General features: G+C 43.3%; 4 protein-coding genes across 4 annotated transcripts; 2 read left to right on the top strand and 2 right to left on the bottom strand.

The window, feature by feature from the left end:
- Positions 1-1,265: 1,265 nt before the first annotated feature.
- On the top strand, positions 1,266-3,662 carry PADG_03413 (uncharacterized protein; the record flags this gene model as incomplete). Its single annotated transcript, XM_010760551.1, has 1 exon — positions 1,266-3,662. The coding sequence occupies one exon, from the start codon at positions 1,266-1,268 to the stop codon at positions 3,660-3,662; it is 2,397 nt and encodes a 798-aa protein (XP_010758853.1).
- Positions 3,663-3,907: 245 nt separating this feature from the next.
- On the bottom strand, positions 3,908-7,924 carry PADG_11598 (uncharacterized protein; the record flags this gene model as incomplete). Its single annotated transcript, XM_010760751.1, has 8 exons — positions 3,908-4,024; positions 4,091-4,150; positions 4,231-4,879; positions 4,948-5,015; positions 5,083-5,744; positions 5,805-6,251; positions 6,912-7,400; positions 7,519-7,924. 8 exons carry the CDS (start codon positions 7,922-7,924, stop codon positions 3,908-3,910), a joined length of 2,898 nt encoding a protein of 965 aa, XP_010759053.1.
- Positions 7,925-9,037: 1,113 nt separating this feature from the next.
- PADG_03410 (uncharacterized protein) lies at positions 9,038-9,432 on the bottom strand (the record flags this gene model as incomplete). The annotated part of the gene is made up of 2 exons (XM_010760090.1): positions 9,038-9,305; positions 9,407-9,432. 2 exons carry the CDS (start codon positions 9,430-9,432, stop codon positions 9,038-9,040), a joined length of 294 nt encoding a protein of 97 aa, XP_010758392.1.
- Positions 9,433-15,226: 5,794 nt separating this feature from the next.
- Positions 15,227-17,240, top strand: PADG_03408 (uncharacterized protein; the record flags this gene model as incomplete). The annotated part of the gene is made up of 2 exons (XM_010760550.1): positions 15,227-15,834; positions 15,977-17,240. 2 exons carry the CDS (start codon positions 15,227-15,229, stop codon positions 17,238-17,240), a joined length of 1,872 nt encoding a protein of 623 aa, XP_010758852.1.
- Positions 17,241-17,901: the final 661 nt, after the last annotated feature.

The following is a 17,901-nucleotide window of genomic DNA, read 5'->3' as shown; positions in this document are numbered from 1 at the left end:
GATGAAGGCTAGCTCCTTCATGTTCAAACTGGATGATTTTAAGATAAAGAAAGAAGATAAAGAATATTTGCATGATTTATTTCCTTCTTTGAGTTTGATGCAGGTCCATTACATTGCGAGCTGGAAAGACAGAGTCTAGCCACGAATCATCAACTTAATTTTCTACTATCAATGAGAATCTGAAGGGGAGATAGCCCATACAAATAAAAAGCAAGAGTAGCTTAAGGCGCCCCCCATGCACATGATAAATTTACAAAGGATAGTTTTCCAACTAGCAATACCCAGTTATGAGAAAGAAATTTGGTCGAATCTCTTCTCTCAAGCAGTTAAACTTCCAAACCCTCCATACCCTTTGACATCCTCTTCGACTGAATCAGAGCTAGAAGACCAAAGATTAGTCAAACAAGAGGGCATAATTACTTATTTATATTTATATATATATATATATTTTTGGGGGGGGGTGGAGGGATATTCTCAAAGTTTGCAAAATTGGAGCATGGTGAAAGATCGATATGACATTGAGTCAAACTGGCTTACGTACTTGATCCAGTATCCATGGATCGGATACGATATCAATACCATGCACTGTGCGGAGTAGCTTTCAGGCGACCATTGCACTCGGGGTGATATCGAAAGGCTTGCTTGAGCAGGGTTCCGTTGAGCATACTCTCTGATGTTGCGGTGCCGAGGAAGGATAACTATCCGCAGGGTGAGTTGGGTATATGTATCATGTTAGGCCTGGTTTGTCGTATTTGGCAGATGGCCGGGGGCCATGACGGTAAACTTCCCAACCAAGAGACTAGAATAATATTCACTTTGTTGTACAGAAGGACATAATAACTAACTCATCAACAAACAAACAAACAAATAGTTGGTTAGCAACATGATCCTTGGAATGGTCAGGGGAAGCGAAGTGAGGCTTGCTGACTGATCAAGTTCCGTATCCATGGATCGTATTGCTCCGCTGCCCTATCGTAACTGCGCCGAGAACCTTCGTACTGACCAACCACAGAGGACAGACAGAGAACGTCACTCTGCAACTAATCCGCCGAGCCCCATGAGTGGCTTCTCGTTCTTCTGAACGGAGTTCGCTCCGGGCAGATGTGTCGGTTCGAATTATTGGGTCGCACCCTCTTACGTCGCCGGGCCGGTAGGCATGAGGGGGATCACTCCGCTAGGTTGCGTTAAACCTGCTCAAAGGAAAAAGCAAGCCATCTCAATCAGTGAACTGATCTTCCAAGCTCTAGTGATTCACAACCCCAAGCATGCTCCATGAAATACTCCTCGCCTTGTCGGGCCATCAGTCTCCCCTTTTTGACCAGAAAAAGGGTGGCCCTGCCCAAGACGGTGTCCCGTTCCTCTCTCCCGCAGAGCTCGCCCTTCTTCAGCCAATAGCGGAGCTATGTCGTCTGCATACGTTGCTACGCAAACATACATCGCAAATATCTTCGTCACATACTTCGACAATCTGCCGGGCGGTGTCAACCAATATTTCTACGATGCAATTGGGAAAGTTTCAGAAGCAAATATTGGAGGTAGAAACGGCAATACTGGCAAATGATGCTCGGTATGTTGGCGGCCATGGGATTGTACCGCTATCTACCATTCGCTCGGAATTTTTGCCTTGGGTAGCGAGGTTACAGTGGTTATGGAAAATCACACAGTTCATGTCCCCAGATGCGGATGAGGACGCCCCCGGAAGAAAACCAGCAGAGAGGGTATGCACGGGAGCCAGCTTGATTGATCATCTCCGAAGAGAATCTCACACTGGATATTTGGACCTAGAAGACATGGCACTTCAACTGATAAATGCTGCAGAGACAGCATTCATGCGTCAACTCTCCATGTTCATTTTGTATGGCCAACTACCCGCGTTTGGTCGGGGAGACTTCTTCATCCAGGAGTGTCCATCAGCCGCGTATGAGAAACCAACCAATACCACCGACTTCGACATTCGAACGAACCTAATGCCAAAATTTGTGTCTCCCTCAACTGCCAACTCGATCTTATTCATTGGCAAGTCCTTAAACCATATAAGGGCACAGGGGAAATTCTCCGCGGGAGATGAGTCCATTTCCTCACTATCCAAGTTAACGCTTCATGGGGATTATCTTGATCACCTCTCGGCCGTTTCTTCACCGATATCCCCTGCTGCACTCACAAGCGCAATATCGAAGATACGAGTCACCTTGTCGCAGACTGCCCTGTCCGAGCTTCTTCCACTACCTAAGATTGTAGATATTATATCGTTGTTGCACGATTTCCTCTTATTAGGACGTGGCGAGTTTGCCATGGGACTGGTTACATTCGCTGATGAGCTTGTCAGAGGGAGACATCGGAAAGCTGAACTATTGAGGTCCGGGAAAGACAGTGGCTATTTGTTAGAGAGTCTTGCGGTTAAGGAGGGAGAAGTGATGGCAGTCTTGTCTCAAACATGGGCGGAGCTGTATCTGCAGCAGAATGAAGAGGATCCTGTGGATGATGAACTCGATCTAGCCAAAGAAATTTTACGTCTTTCCGTTAAGGACTTGAATGACAACCAATGGCCAGAAACTACAAAAGAAGTTGCAGCTACCAGCTCATCAATATCCGTATCTGAGGTTTCTTTCAATAACGCTCTGTTTGGTACTCCAACAACCTTATCCCTTGATGTTCAGCCCCCTCTGGATTTATTTCTCTCGCAAGGAGACATGGGACTATACTCGAAAGTCCACGCCTACCTGCTTGCTATTCGTCGAGGCCAAATTCACCTGAGTAATCTATGGAAGCTGTCATTTCTCCGAAGAACCCATCCGGCGCCTCCGCTAGCCAACAAACGTGGAGGGCAAGCAAGATGCAGATCAAATCGGGAGCGAGCTCATACCAGAGCTGCTGCTATCAGGCCAATCTGGATCACTGCAAGTAGGGCCCTATTCATCCTGTCAGAACTTACCGGGTACATGCAGGGCGAGGTTATATCTAACTCATGGCAACACTTGAAACAATGGCTGGATGATGTTCTACCAACACCATCGCGTAGCTCGCGACCTGGAACAGCGGTCTCATCAGCCTCCCGGCCAGATAATATCGCTACATCATTTCGTCGCAGCAGTCAGGGGGAACCGCCAACACATTCAGAAACCAATCAATCTCGACATGACCCGGAAGCAATCACAGCTGCCCACCGCGCCCACCTGACCTCTATTATTCAGTCCATATTTATAACAGACATACCGTTTACTCGAACACTCCGCAGCCTTTTAACAGCCATCGACCATCTCATTGCTATGATTACCCGTCTCGAACCTGTACAGCAGAGTCTTGACCTGGAAACTGACGAAGGGGTTGTGGATTCCCTAGCCGACTACGCTGGGGAAGAAAGGCGAATTATGCATGACCTTCGTGCAGCCAGGGTCGAGGTCGACAGTGGACTCACAGAGCTCATTTCTCGTCTGCGCGATATTGACGACAATCGATTTGGGGATGACGGTAAACGGCCATTCGATCTGGGAAACAATGGTGGTGATAATATAAGTGGAGGTGAATGGATGTTTGGTGAGGGCACAAATGCATACGTACCATTCAAGCCAGCCGGTGTGGATCAGCTGTTGATGAAGTTGGACTTTCTCAGCTCGCATCAGAAGGCTGATGATGTAGGCGGGTTTGAATTCGGGCAACACTGACGCGAACTTTGTCGTGACCAAAGTGCGTATCGGATATTGTTAGTTGTTCATTTATTTTACGGTTTTTTTCTTTATTTTTGCGCAGAGACGGACGGGGCGTTCAGGTGACTTTTGAAGATGCATCATGACTGTAACCGTTTAATTTTTCTTTTCTTCTCTTTTCTATTTATGCCGTTATGAGGGTTAAGTGCAATTACGGTGTCGGTTTTTCCTTAGCAGTGGAAGGTTTCTGGTGTTCCTAAAAACTACGTAGCATCAAAGTGATTGCCGTTGGGATATATGAATACTTTCCCATGTCGTCGAATCGTCGAATCAGGAAAATCGCTGACGAAGTTGCGACCCCTAACAGAATCCCGGGCGCCCTAGAGCGCTAAATAAAAGTAAAAATAATATATAAATACTGTGAGTTCAGGTTATTGTATACTTACTTGTCTTTTGAATTTCGCACTGCTCCGCGTATCTTCAAAAAATTTGTACAACCACAGATCCTAGACACCACCCAGCAAAGAGATAATAAATAAAAATCCAGCATAAGTAAGCTCGGAGGACGGAGGGCATAATTTCAAACGATATATATAAATGTGCCGTCACGAGAATTTCTCTCCCCTCCAGCTGTCGACGACCTACCCGAGTTGGAGCCTCGCCCAATTAAGCCCAAAGATTCCCCTTCAGCCATCTCGATCTCTTCCCCCTCCAGCATATCCTTACCCCCTAAAACTCGCTTGTTCTCTCTTTGCAAAAGCACCTTCAGCGCGAGCGCAAATCCCGCAACCAAGAGCATAAAGAGTGCACAAACCGCCATGCCCCTTACATACCATGGCCCATCCGTGTCCGGATACAATCTCGTGCCAACAAGTGGCCCACACTGTCCAATGATATTCAAGATTGCCATTCCGGTTCCTTTACCTTCTTTCGCGGGCTGATTGTCCATCGTCCATGTGATGATTACTGTGATGGCGGAGAAGAATCCCGCAGCAGCAGGGTAGATGGCTATGTAGCGAATGAGAATTTGAACGGTGGACGAGAGGTGGGTGTGGAAATGTCCCGTTAGAGCAATGGCTAGGTACGCGCATGAGCTGATGAGGGCGTGAGTTATGATATAGGGACTGCGGGTGCGTCGTCGGTCTGACAGAGAGGCGGTGAGGAGGACTATTACGAATGATAGAATGTAGGGCGGGGCGGAGAGGGCTTGAGACGTTAGGGTTGAGTAGCCCATACTGGTTGATTGGAGAGTTTTAGTTGGGCTAAAAGCTTTTGGAGATAGTTTGGCAAAGGGACAACGAACTCTTTGAGTATGGTGGGGAGGAAGACTGGCATCGAACTGAAAGCGACATTGCAGCTAAAGAACATAAGCTATGCAATTATTAGGTAACCGTCAGTTAAAAGGCAATCGTATCGAATGACTCAATCTTGAACTGACCGCCGTGAGATACGATTTGGGGTCGCGAAGCGTTCGCCAAATCTCGCTCCAGTCAAATCGTCGCTTGCGTCTTTTATCCCTATGGCTTATGCCGCTTCTTATTTTCAACCGTAGCTTTGCAATTTTTCTCTCTCGAGGCGTAAGATATCGGGCTCTGCCAGGGCTGTCGGGGACGTAGATCCACGCGAAAATCGCTACGATAATGCTAGGGAAACCTTCGAGTAGGAACAATGAGCGCCATGGGGCGATAGGGCCATCTTTGCTGAGCTTCACTATAACCCATGCAAGGGTGCTAGCGAAGGACGTTGCAAGCGGGGCTGCAGATATAAACATCCCCGTACGATATGCGAGTTCCTCACGCTTGTAGAAAAAAGAGAGGTAGAACGGAAGGCCCGGGCCAAAGGCGGCCTCAGCGGTACCAAGGAGGGCCCTTAGAAGCACAAGTGCCCAGAATGAGGACACGAGAGATTGGCATGCGGCAATGAGGCCCCATGAGAAGCAACAGAGAGAAACGTAGATATGTGCAGGGACGACTTTATACATGAGCATCATCCATTCAAAAGAAATGTATGTGATATAAAATGCCGTAAGAACGCATTCGAATTGCGAGGACGTAAGTCTCAGGTCATTTTCCAAGCCTGCGATCCGCGCGTTCCCAATATCTAGAAATGCAAATAAAAGTCTTAGGGCTTGCAATGCGTGACACAAAGGTGGGAACTCACTAGACCTGTCCAGAAACGATAACATATATAACAGTGCCATGAACATGGTTAGTTTTCTGTCAAACTTCCTTACCACGCGCCTCTCTTCTTCGATCGTAAAGCCCTTGGAAGGGAAGTCATCGTAGACATCCGTTTCTTTATGACGAATATCGTTTCCGTCTTCATCACTCTCATCAAAACTGAAGTCATGATGTCCCCTTTCCCGGAGCTTCACTATAGCATCGCCTTGTCCTTCCCCCTCAAAATTAGTTTGTAGTGTCCTGAGTTCGGGAGGCTGCGCTCGATTGGATGGTGCGGCGTCCCGGTCTCTTGATACGGAACTTTCATCTTCGGGAGTCAACTGGGGGTTCAAGGGACTTGAGGAGTTGGGGGACGGCATGTCTTTCGTTACAGAGAATAATGCTGGAGTTATGGAACGGAGTGGAACAGGGAGCTGGATGCTCAGAGCTCAGCACATTAGCAGTATAATTTGTGGAGCTGGGGCTCCGTTGATATGGGACACATGGGCGAAAGCAATATCTCTAATGCGCTGAACGGTAGTTACGACATGGGACGGATAGGTGCACGGCATTCAGCATGTAAGCAACACAATGTTGACACCACAGAATTGCAGTAAATCCACAGACATCACATGCTTTAAGTCGGAGAGATGTTGTTGATATTCTGGCTTTTGTCGCCGGAGCTTTCTCCACACTTGGGCCAACTGATAAGCTTCTCACTTGAAATTTGGTCTAGGGGAGCTTTGATGACTAACTAACTAATGCAAGATGCAGCCCCCCGGCTTCTGACCCCAACGTCAAGCACAGAGTCTTAAGACAAACAAGAAAAGCAGATGCAATAACTACGATATTCGAAAAATGGTATGGACAGAGTATCTTAGCCTTTTCTATTCTAAACACCCTTCCCGTTCTTTCCCAGAAGTACATACATTGATTATCGCCACTTCCTATGGCCAGCCCCGTAAATTCGGGGGTGGGGATGGGTGTTGAGGGGAGAGAGGTTTTCGACAACGTCGTTTGCCATCATGAACATAACCATAGGATCATTGTCATATGTTACCATGGAAGATTACACCAATCTTAGCCCATCGTCTCCTTTAATATGGACGGTAGCGATCTCCTCTACGATGGGTGGCTCGGTGATGACGCGAGCTAGACGAATGTTTCACACCACGGGAGGATGAGGAAGGTCGGAAGTCGCTATAGTCATGGTCATGAACCTCAAAGCGTCTTTTCCTGCCCCCACTGAGAGCAGTGGCTTTCTCCTTTGCCATCTGGAATGCCACCTCCAGTTCCGGAGCCATATGGTGCTTCATTTGGCGGGAATGCATGTAGGTGAGGGCATTTTCAGCCGTGTCGCGGAGGAATTTCGCTGCGCGGGACTTGGCGACAACATCACTATCTGGGATTGCCTTATATTCCTGCTGCGCGTTGGAAAAGGTGGCAAGGATACGGGAGAGGCTGTCCTTTATGGTTTTGAGTTCCTTTGCGTTGTTGGTGGTTTCATACTTTACGCTACCAGTTTTGTCATTTGGAGATTTTCCCTCAGTGATAGTTAGAATGGGGACGGCGATCGTCCCTGGCTCGGCGCGGGTAGCTAATTGTAAGGAATAATTAGCTATTTATGTTGTTTATTTTATAGCCCGTGGGTTTTCTTCTTCCACTTCGTTCCATGTTCATTTTCAACAAGGAATAGTCAGAAGGACACAACATACCATGCACCAATAGGCTCTTCACAGCCACATTCTTGATAACCAAAGCCTCCAAATCCACAGTTTCAACGCTCTTCATTCCCATCACCTCATCGAGGAACAACTCGAACGCACCCAGGTTATACGTCTCCGTCCCGTTGTTGGTTAGCTCGAGCAGAGCCTTATCATAAACGGTGATCTGCCCATCGCCCAATGCCTGTGAACGAGTCTTTGCCAGGGAGAGATGATGTTCAAAGACGTCATATAGCAAACAGAAGAAATCGGACTTTTTGAGAAACTCTTTCAGGACGGGCTTCACAGAGTCGATACCCTTATAATTCTTAACAAGTGCTTTTAATTCCTCTTTGTGCCCTGAATGCTTTTCATTGGGGGCTTCCGGGACGGAATGAGTTGCTGGGGCAAGCGTCATGGCGAGTGTAGGGTAATCTGTCTATATCTAATTGATGTCTTGGGTGCGATGATATTGCAACCTTCTCACTGCAAGATCGGATCTTTCGGAAAGAGATGGAAACTTCCAAATGTGTAGGTTTGGTAAAGCATGACATGGGGAGGGGAGGTTGGTGTGAGAAAATAAGAGACGCGTCAAGGTCAAAATACTGGACTCTAGTTGATATGTGCGTTGTAGTTATGCGGTTACCAGTCATGAGGTGTTGAAGACTCCCAAGTTGCGGGCAGAATGATTGTTGAGTAATAGACATCAAACCAGGAAGAACATGAGATACCCAGTGAGAATTAGAGCATAACTATAGGAGGAAAGGGATAAAACCACACCATATAGTTCTCTTAATAAAAGGAGCAGGAAAAAGATAGGTGCTTATTTTATGTGCAGTATATTAACTGACTCAGGAAAACAAAACACCATTAAACAGTAATCCATAGAGAGCAGCTTTATATGCAATCAATACAGGATGTCACTAGCAAGGCACACTGAATGGTAAAAAATTGCGAGATTTTTGATGGTATGAAAAATTCTATGAGTGAAAAAAATCAAAACGCACTCGGAAAAGTAAGAGAGAAAAACGAATTGTATAAACCGAAGAGAAGGGTCATTCGTGAATTCATTAAAGAAAGTCCGTGGGGAAGGAATCCCGGGATAAAATAGCCAGTATCCGGTACGAGAGCAGTAGCTCAGGATGAGTGGATAGGAACAGGGAATGATTGAACAAAAGAGGGGTGAAAATGTTGAACGGAGTATTTGGAGGCTATGAGTGCAACGAATGCATAGAGGTAGATGTTCATGAGCACTGTGTATTTTTCTCTTCGGCTTTTACGTGACTTGGAGAGGCATGGATCCAGATTCCATTTTCTCCTTGTACAGTAGTTATCTTAAACGTGTCAGCAAGCCCAGGGACTTTATACCCATCCCGGACGCAAACCTTCCACTCTCCATCATGAACACACTACTTGGCACGAGCAACATCAACCGTGCAGCGCTTCGTAACATCCAAACGTTCATTGCACTTCAATCACTGATCATGAGCGCAAGTCCACTAAGCTTGTTTGGATCGACAACGCTGGAACATTAGTTGCTTTCATCTATTTTGCGATTGACACAGGCATCAAGAGTTTCGATATCGATACCGTATTGGGATGCACAATCCTGCGTGAGGTTCCGTTGCGGGATCTGATTGCGCGAACGTAGCATACAGTAGGCAAAGCCAAAGTAGCTGAGGTCAGAAGCTTTGCGGGAGCCGGGAGGATGCTGGATATTAGCGGCGCAAAGAAATATTGTGTTCCCCTCACATTCTTCGTGCCTGCAAGATACCTCCGACGAATTGATTGATGATAACCTGGACGCGTTCACGTTAGCTTCTTCGGTCGAATGAAAATGAAAAAAATAAAAACCAAGGTAAAGAAGAGCCGTCGCAGTTTCTGGAAGTGCACTACTTACTTTCCGATAGTTAAACGAGAATTCATTGTTGATCATGTAAAGCACCTGAAGCATATTTAGTAGGAAGAAGATGCTCGACACAATGCTCAGAATCAAGACATTTGCTCATAACGGGTGCTTCTACGTTCACCCGGTTCAAATCGGCTGGGTTCATTGGGGAAAAAATCATATTTGCACGTTTGGGGGCGGGATTTGTTTTCGCATCTCCCACACTGTAGTGTGGGAGTAGTTAATGAATGTAAATTGCGCTGATAGATGATATGAAGATTAGCCACAAGGCCAAATCATATCGCAGTAAAGGAGCGCTGGAGAACGTGTAATAGTTCCCCGTGCTTTTCCATAGTTCTATATCTTTCCTTCCTCTGATGCTAAGCTGTCAAAAGAAATAAAGGAGTGCAATTTTCCTGGGGGGCCTTAGGGAAACTGAGTCGCTATCCAGGTCGCATGATCCTGGTTATCTGCCCAGGTGCACTCGAAACCTGGGACTTCGAATGTTTCTCCCTCAAGTCTCCTTAGCCCCCAAAGGCGTTGGATTAGGGTTTAGTATATATAGGAAGTGCAATTATTTTATACCTTTTTTGCCTTCTCGGTGTAGTATAGCCATTCTCGATGAGAACTGGTTTAAGTGACATTATTTCAAATGCACTTGATCTTAGATCGATCTAAATTATTAATTTAGAATCAATCTAGTCGACACCATTTAAAGCAGACTAGTTAGTGTAGTTTTTATTCTCTATTAGATTATTTTTTGATCATTTAATTTTAAATCTTTTTTTTTACAATTAATTTAAATAGATAATATACAGAGCTTTAATTATTAAATTCTTAAATTTAAGAACCGTTTTTCATAATATAGATAATACTATTACAATATATGATAATATAATAAAAATTACACAAAGAAAGTCATAGAAATAAATTTAATTAATCATTAAATAAAAATTAATATAATACATATTATAAATTTAAATATATCAAAAATAAATAATGGACTTTTAAAGTAATACATTAGATCATAACTTTTATAAAAATTGCATTTACTTAAAAATATCTAATCTTCAAATTTATTTATTATATATATTGATAATTATCTTTTAATTAATTTTTCATTAATTTATTATTTTAAATTATTTCAACAAACTATTTTTAAGTTATTTTCACATATACTAAATGTTCCTTTACTACTCTATAGTGGCTAAATTCAAATTACATAGAGAGAAGTATTTTAAATCTGAAGAGGTAACATTTAAAAGTTGAAAATGTCATCTGATGTGAATTAGATGACATCTGATTGGTAGTTAATTTTGATATCATCAGTTTAACTATTAAGTTTATTTTATATAAATTGCTATCATATCTAAGGAAGATATCATATATTAAGCTCTATAATAATTACCTTTTAATATTTTTTTATAAATTTTTAATAATAATAATTTTTTATGTTATAAATATGTTTTTAAAATTAAATTTTATATATAATTAAATTTATATATATAAATTATTATAATTATTAATTATATAAATATAATAATAATAATAATAATAATAATAATAATAATAATAATAATAATAATAATAATAATAATAATAATAATAATAATATAATTATACTTTTTATTAAAGAATATAATATTTAAATATATTTATAATATTATATATTTTAAAGCTTTAAATTACTTAGTTATTAAATAGTTTTTATCAATTAATTAATTAATTAATTTTTTATTATTAATATAAATAATAATTAAATAGTTATTTAAATAACTTATAAATAAAAATTTTTATATGTTAAAAGTTTATTAATTTTTTTAAAAATTATAAAAATAATTATATTTATATATTTATAAATTTTATTATTAAATTAATATATAATTTTAAGTATAATATTTAAATTATAAAGTTATTATTAAAAAAATTTATATAAAAAATTTATAATAAGTTTTATATATCTTTTTATTAAAGATAAAAATAATTTTAAAATAAATAATAAAGTAAAAAGAATATCTAAAAGTTTATTAAAATTATACTTTAAAAAGTATATATAAATATTTTAAAGATTAAAATATAAACTTAAATAAAAATTTTATTCTTTAAATAAATTTATTTTTATATTAAATAAAAAAAATAATATATTTTTAAAGCTTTTAATTTTTATTATTATTTAATTTTTTATTATAATTATATAATTATTTTTATATTTAACTATACTATTCTCAATATAAAAGTTAAATATAAAAATTAAAAAATATATTAAAATTACCTTTATCAATAATAATAATAATAATATATATATATAGTATATTATAATATGCAGTAGTGTCTTAGTGATAGTACAAGGAAATGTCATATTTTATAGTTAAACCCTATTGAAATTTTTTTTACATGAACATGATTAAAGATATGCCAGGAGCTCTTTACCAGATGAACAGTAACTAGTTAGTCATCTCTCCCTCTTATGTAAGGGTAGTTTCAAACTTCATAGTTAACTAAATAGTTGTTTACAATTTCTCAATCCCAAATTCTGTCCCAATCTTAATTTTCTAATGTCAATCCATAATAATCTAACCCTGACCCACCCCTAAGCCAGTTCAAAGGACTGAGGGTGGTAGTGGTAGTGGTAGTGGTTGTGTGTGTGTGTGTGTGTGTGTGTGTGTGTGTGTGTGTGTGTGTGTGTGTGTGTGTGTGTGTGTGTGTGGATGAGTCCGGCTAAAGGGAACGCAATGATAATCTCCCCAAATGTTAACTAACTAGTCCGGATAGTCCTTTTTTAAACCACCACCGTACACGTTCGAGGGTGGAGATATCTTGCTGGGGGAACGGAGGACACCCCTACCATAGGTTATTCTGAGGGTTGGCATCCAAAGACAGGAATACGCAAGGTGGCTTCGTTGGGCTACGCTAGGTGTCCTCTTGTAACTATGTATGATCTCGGTTGATGGAAACTTCCAAGGTTCAAGCGGAAACTCATAATTCGTCCCGGCAGGGGAAGAAAGAGATGGGGAAGATATCATTCAGTTATTCCCTATTTCGACAAGTCCAGACCTCTGGCGCACAAGTTTAGTTCATCATTCTGCAAAGTCCTCGATGGGTTGAGAGATCGCTTTGTATACGGCAATATTTTTCTCCTTTCTGCTCTTCCTGGTTGAAGCGGTTAAGCAATCTGTCTCTCCACCCGGCTCTTCTGCCAAACACTTCCTAGATGCAGTTGATGAAGAACTTTGAGAAAGACAGGGGGACAGGCACATCTAACGCATGACCCACATCATAATCTTATAATCCAATTACCCATGTTCATTCGGCATATCCATCCGTCAAAATTCAAAGTTCTGGAGAACCTTCATTGCTTCATAGTTCGCCAAGAGTTTGGTTTTATACGCACCAGAGGCGAGATATTACCGAAACACGAAGGGACTTCTAGGAAAAGCGGATGGAGTTCGAAAATTTGCCATCACAGTAATAGTTGATAAGAATAATTGGTAGAATTGGGAGGACACCCAACCGACCAAGCCAAGCAAGAGACGTGGAATTTCTAATTATCAGTTGGCCAATTCCATTAGTTCGGGATTTCGTTGTCAAGTTTTTTGCGAAATTAATTTTCGACGTTAACTAGGACGCTGAAACCTTTTAATAGATGCTTCATCGCGCAGGAACCGGATTTATTCTGCCAGCGTCATTACTGAATATATCACCAATTCCCTAGATAGTTGTTGGGGTGCATTTTTCGGAGTCCGATTTTCAAACCAAATGTTCCAGCCCAGAATTCAAATAAGCGCGACCTTGGGATGAAAGAGTCAAGGTTAACTTTCGCCAGGAAATTTTTCCCGGAGGTTTGGGAGGGGAAAAACTGATTGGGTTTTGGGAGAACCACCAACTCTATTTTGATGGAACCTTGGGAAAGGATTTCCCAAGCACAAACCGTAGTTTTAGTGAAGATGCTGCCCTGAAAGTTGAAGTCCTCCCGCTGGTTTCCTAGGCTGCGACTTGGGCCATAGCATGCAATACGAGCCTTGTCCCTGCGCAGAAAAGTAGATGAAACTGGATTTTAATAGTTGGTGGCCAGTTAGTTAGCAGTTACTCCGCAGTTAGTTAACTAGTGGTTCCGAAGTCGCGGATGCAGGTGATGCCAGTCATTCGGGGTAGAGTATTTTTGCGCGGCATCGGGGGTTCGTGAGATCCGGCTGCAAGCTCTGGAGAGCAGGAGTAAACCTTCCAAAGAACAATGTTAGAACCAGATAATTTTACATAGAAACCATCCGTAGGTTGGCCCTCTTGGTCCGTTTCGAGAACTTGGGCAAAAGATAAAGAAAGACAGGTACAGAGAATGCGTAACCAGAAATTTCCTGACAGTGGTTCCGCCCGCTTGTGTTTGAGTAGGGAAACCCGCTTTTAAAACTGTTGCATGTGAAACTTACTTTTGCTATTCCACAGTATTTTAACTAACTAGCTATAGTTAAATAAATCATCGCTTAAACTCGAGTGTGCTGTTGACAAGGGATAGAAGGAGAAGTATTTGGGTTCGGAACAGAGCTAGGTACGTAACTAGCTACTAACTACCGTGCGTACAAACGGTACAGAGACATGGTCGGGGGGGGGGGGGGGGGGGATCAGCGTATGTTATGTATTTATATCTCCCAAATATTTTACATGTAAGGTCATTCACGAGCATCCACAGTGTGAAAGCAGCCCCGGCTAAAATATGGTGGTTATGTTGCATTGCGGTGAGCTCACGGCCGCTCTCTGTGATCGCAGACTCCAGCTGCTAGCTAAAATAAATGAATGGGGATGCGCAGTGTGTGATTTGATGGGAATACCTCCTACATATTGCCAGGTAACTAACTAACGATCGCGAGAGGCCATTGATAATATCTATTGACCAACTATCTCCAGCTGTTGCACACTGTCTGACTAAGTTAATAACTAATTCACTGACCAATGTTTGATACGAGCAAGTTTCAAGGTTACGTCGTTCACCTTGTCCCTTCCAGCCCGTCAACCGGTCAACCTTAAATAACTATCCACATCCCCAAACTGTAGTTCTCTTATAGTTTCTACGACTAGAGCACGCACCATTCAAACTCATTTGTGTTTTTCTGTGCTGCGCACACAGGAAATTACTTTTGGCTCTTCTCGGTGATTTCGAACATATCCTGTTGTCTTCCTACAGCTTCTCTTCCCTTGCCATCTCCTGTCTATACTGCCAGTCCATATCTGGGCGCCTGTTCTGTTCTCACAAAATCTCTCCACTCCTACACCTGCTCAGCAGGGTCACATCGGTGTGAAAGTCTCCTGGCTCACTCTCTTGTAAGGTCGTATCCGCCCGCCTAACCTCCTCCGTTTTGCTCTGCTTCAGCTTCCTCGACGATCACTAAATATCTCTCCACCGCCTATCCGTATCCTCTGTTATTGTCATTCTCATCTTCTATTATCCTCGTTCATCCTCAAATACTGCCCCAACCTCGTGCAAGTTCCTTCGATCGCCTATCTTGCTGGAAGTCGCAGTATCCACGTCACTGTAGGGTCCATACTTCAAATTTCGAGGCCCCGTCGGCTGTGGAACATATCATTTTTGCAATCTCCGCATCCTGTACGTCCATCGTCAACTTCGCCACTTGTCAACGTAGATTCACCGCGTTGTGAAATCAGAACGACCTTTGGAAGTGTTTTTACATGTAAATCTACCTCATACTTGCACTTGGATTGCCCCTGCTACCTCTCAGCTCTCATAGCTGGGTTCTTACTGAGACCGTACAGCGTCCTTGATCTTCATTGCCACATTATATCTCCCCCATACAATCTACAAAATATTTCAGCAGGCAAAAGATGGCGCAATGCAGCGGTATGGACAACCAAGACCCTGCTCCAGATCATGAGTCATATGACGGCAATGATGGCCTCCAGGGAATGGATAATGGATCGTCTAGTCTGCAAAACGACGATGACACCATCGACAGATTCCTAAGTCCTCTTGTGGTGCCTGACACCACTCTCTATCAACTGGCCTGCCGGTTCCAACATGTGTACCGCCACCTTGCTCGAACATCAGAAGAGCAGTTCTTACCCACTCCGGTAACAAGACTACCGACAGGCCAAGAAACCGGCAGATACTTGGCGATTGACGTTGGAGGGACCAATCTCAGAGTGGCCTTTATCGAACTCCTTGGAGCAGCGCCGGAGAGTGACAGTAGCACCAACTCCCCGAAATCACGTGATACCATGAGAAAGGCACAGAGAAAACGGGTAAATCGAACATTAGAAAGGACTTGGCCAATAGGGGAGCATCTGAAGAAGGACCAGGCAGAGGATTTGTTTTTGTGGATCGGCGACTGCATGGCAGAGGTGGTGGCAGACAGCTTGGCGCTTAATGCTGCAGCTGGTACCTCTTTTCCAACAGAGCTTGAAATGGGCATCACCTTCAGCTTTCCGATGATGTGAGTCTTTTGTCAGGTTTCTATATACCTCTCTCGCATTTCACGTCTATCTGCTGTTGAGTTTGCCGCCGTAACTAGTAAAGGAGATACATCCTCTCCTCCCCCCAGTATTTAGATATGCATCTGTGCTAACTGCGAGCAGGCAAGAATCACTCTCGGAGGCGAGATTGATGCCAATGGGAAAAGGCTTTGCAATAACCTCCAATCTTGATCTAGGCGGTATATTACTTGCCGGATATGACAGGCATACAAGGCGACCCTTTGAGAAAGACGAACCGTCCGCCAAAAGACGGAAACTTTTTGACCTGCCAAAACTTAAGATTGCGGCCATCACCAATGACACAGTAGCAACCCTTGCATCGTTAGCGTACCTCGTCAAGTCCTTACCAAATAGCCGTGTTGCTATGGGCATCATTGTGGGGACGGGCTGCAACGCCACGATCCCTATGAGATTGAAAGACCTCCACGAATCAAAGGCAAAGCACATTTCTTCGAAACATCCATGGGCCGTGGAAACTGTCGTCAACACTGAATGGACCCTCAATGGTGCTGCACCGCCTCTCCGTGAGCTGAACATCACTACAAAGTGGGATACACAGCTGGATGAGGCCTGCACCCGACCCGGTTTCCAACCATTCGAGTATATGACCGGAGGCCGCTATATCGGTGAGCTGGTACGGATTATCTTCTACGATTACCTGACCAACGTAGTTGGGCTTTCCAAAAAGGAGCTACCAGCAAACCTGATCCAGGAATATGCCCTCACAACTGCATACCTGTCATCTTCCGTTGCGCAAATATCATCAGATACTGCCCTGGTGCGACATCTTAACCAGACTTTGCCACCACCTGAATCCAGTGATTGGACCTGGGATACAAATTTCGCACGAGCTTTCCGGAAAGTTGCCCAAGCCGTCCAGACACGGTCTGCAGGGCTAATCGCCGCTGCAGTCGTTGGCCTGCTCGCATGCAAAGGAGAGATAAAGCTCCGTGATACGATCGATCCAAGCCCGCGCCGATTATATAACATCACAGCCCCCACCTTAAACAACGGCTCCTCTTCAAAGCCAGTCGTGAGCGCTGTAAGCTCTAAGTTAGCTTCCAAAGACGGTGCCAAGGTTACGGCCAGTGAAAAGCCCAGCTCTGACGGGCACAGTGTACCCATCATTGAATCTGTACCTTCTAACTGGAAGTCTGGCCCGGAGGAACTGGTGGTAGCTTACACCGGTGGTATTATCCAGCGATATCCACGCTTCAAGGATACCTGTCAGCAGTTCATTGACCGGCTAGTGATTTGGGATGGGCCTCAGGAGAGTGGCAAGTCGGTGTTTCTGCGGGAAGCATCGGATGGTGGTATTATTGGAGCGGGTGTGCTAGCAGGCATGTTGGCTGGCGAGAGGTACTAGGTAAAAGTGGAGGCATGAAATTTAGTGGAAGAGGAACCCCATCCGGGTCTTCTGAGGACTCCGGCAAATATGTCGATACTCTAGGCCACGACGCAAGGGTGGAAAATCGTCGGCGGAATTGGGCAGCTAGGAGCTCTGGATAGGATACCCTATTGTTCGGTTTCATTTTTACAATCGAACCACTCTCTTGACCCGAGCCCTTTTATTCGCCCTCCCTTTTTTTTTATTTTTTATTATTTTTTTTTTTTATGTTAGTCGGCACGAGAAGGGCTCCACCCAAAATAGCATTTCTCTTCTCAAGCTACTTTACGTTTTGCTAACGGCACAAGAGTTTATGGAACCGTTATTTTTATCTGCTCTTTCTGGCCTCGCCAATTTTGTGTTTAGTTATTGTGAGTGTGTGTACCTTACTGGGACCATTCTAGCTTCTCTCTTTCCCACCATTTTTCTTGCTCGGTATTCTGATGTTGCTGGCAGGATATCCCATTTGCGTTAGTAGTATCCATACAAGAATACATAGATCAGTCCAGGCGAGTCAGCAGTCTTCACTGAGAGGATTTTTCCATTTTTGATAGCCCATGAAGAAGCTGGAAACCCCCAAATTGCGTGATGTCAGCAGATTATCGCAGAGGAATGGCTCCAAACCACATGGAAAGTGTGG

The sequence above is a fragment of the Paracoccidioides brasiliensis genome (assembly GCF_000150735.1).
Source record: "Paracoccidioides brasiliensis Pb18 unplaced genomic scaffold supercont2.3, whole genome shotgun sequence".
Lineage (NCBI taxonomy): Eukaryota > Fungi > Ascomycota > Eurotiomycetes > Onygenales > Ajellomycetaceae > Paracoccidioides > Paracoccidioides brasiliensis.
This window is presented reverse-complemented; position numbering and strand designations above follow the sequence as displayed.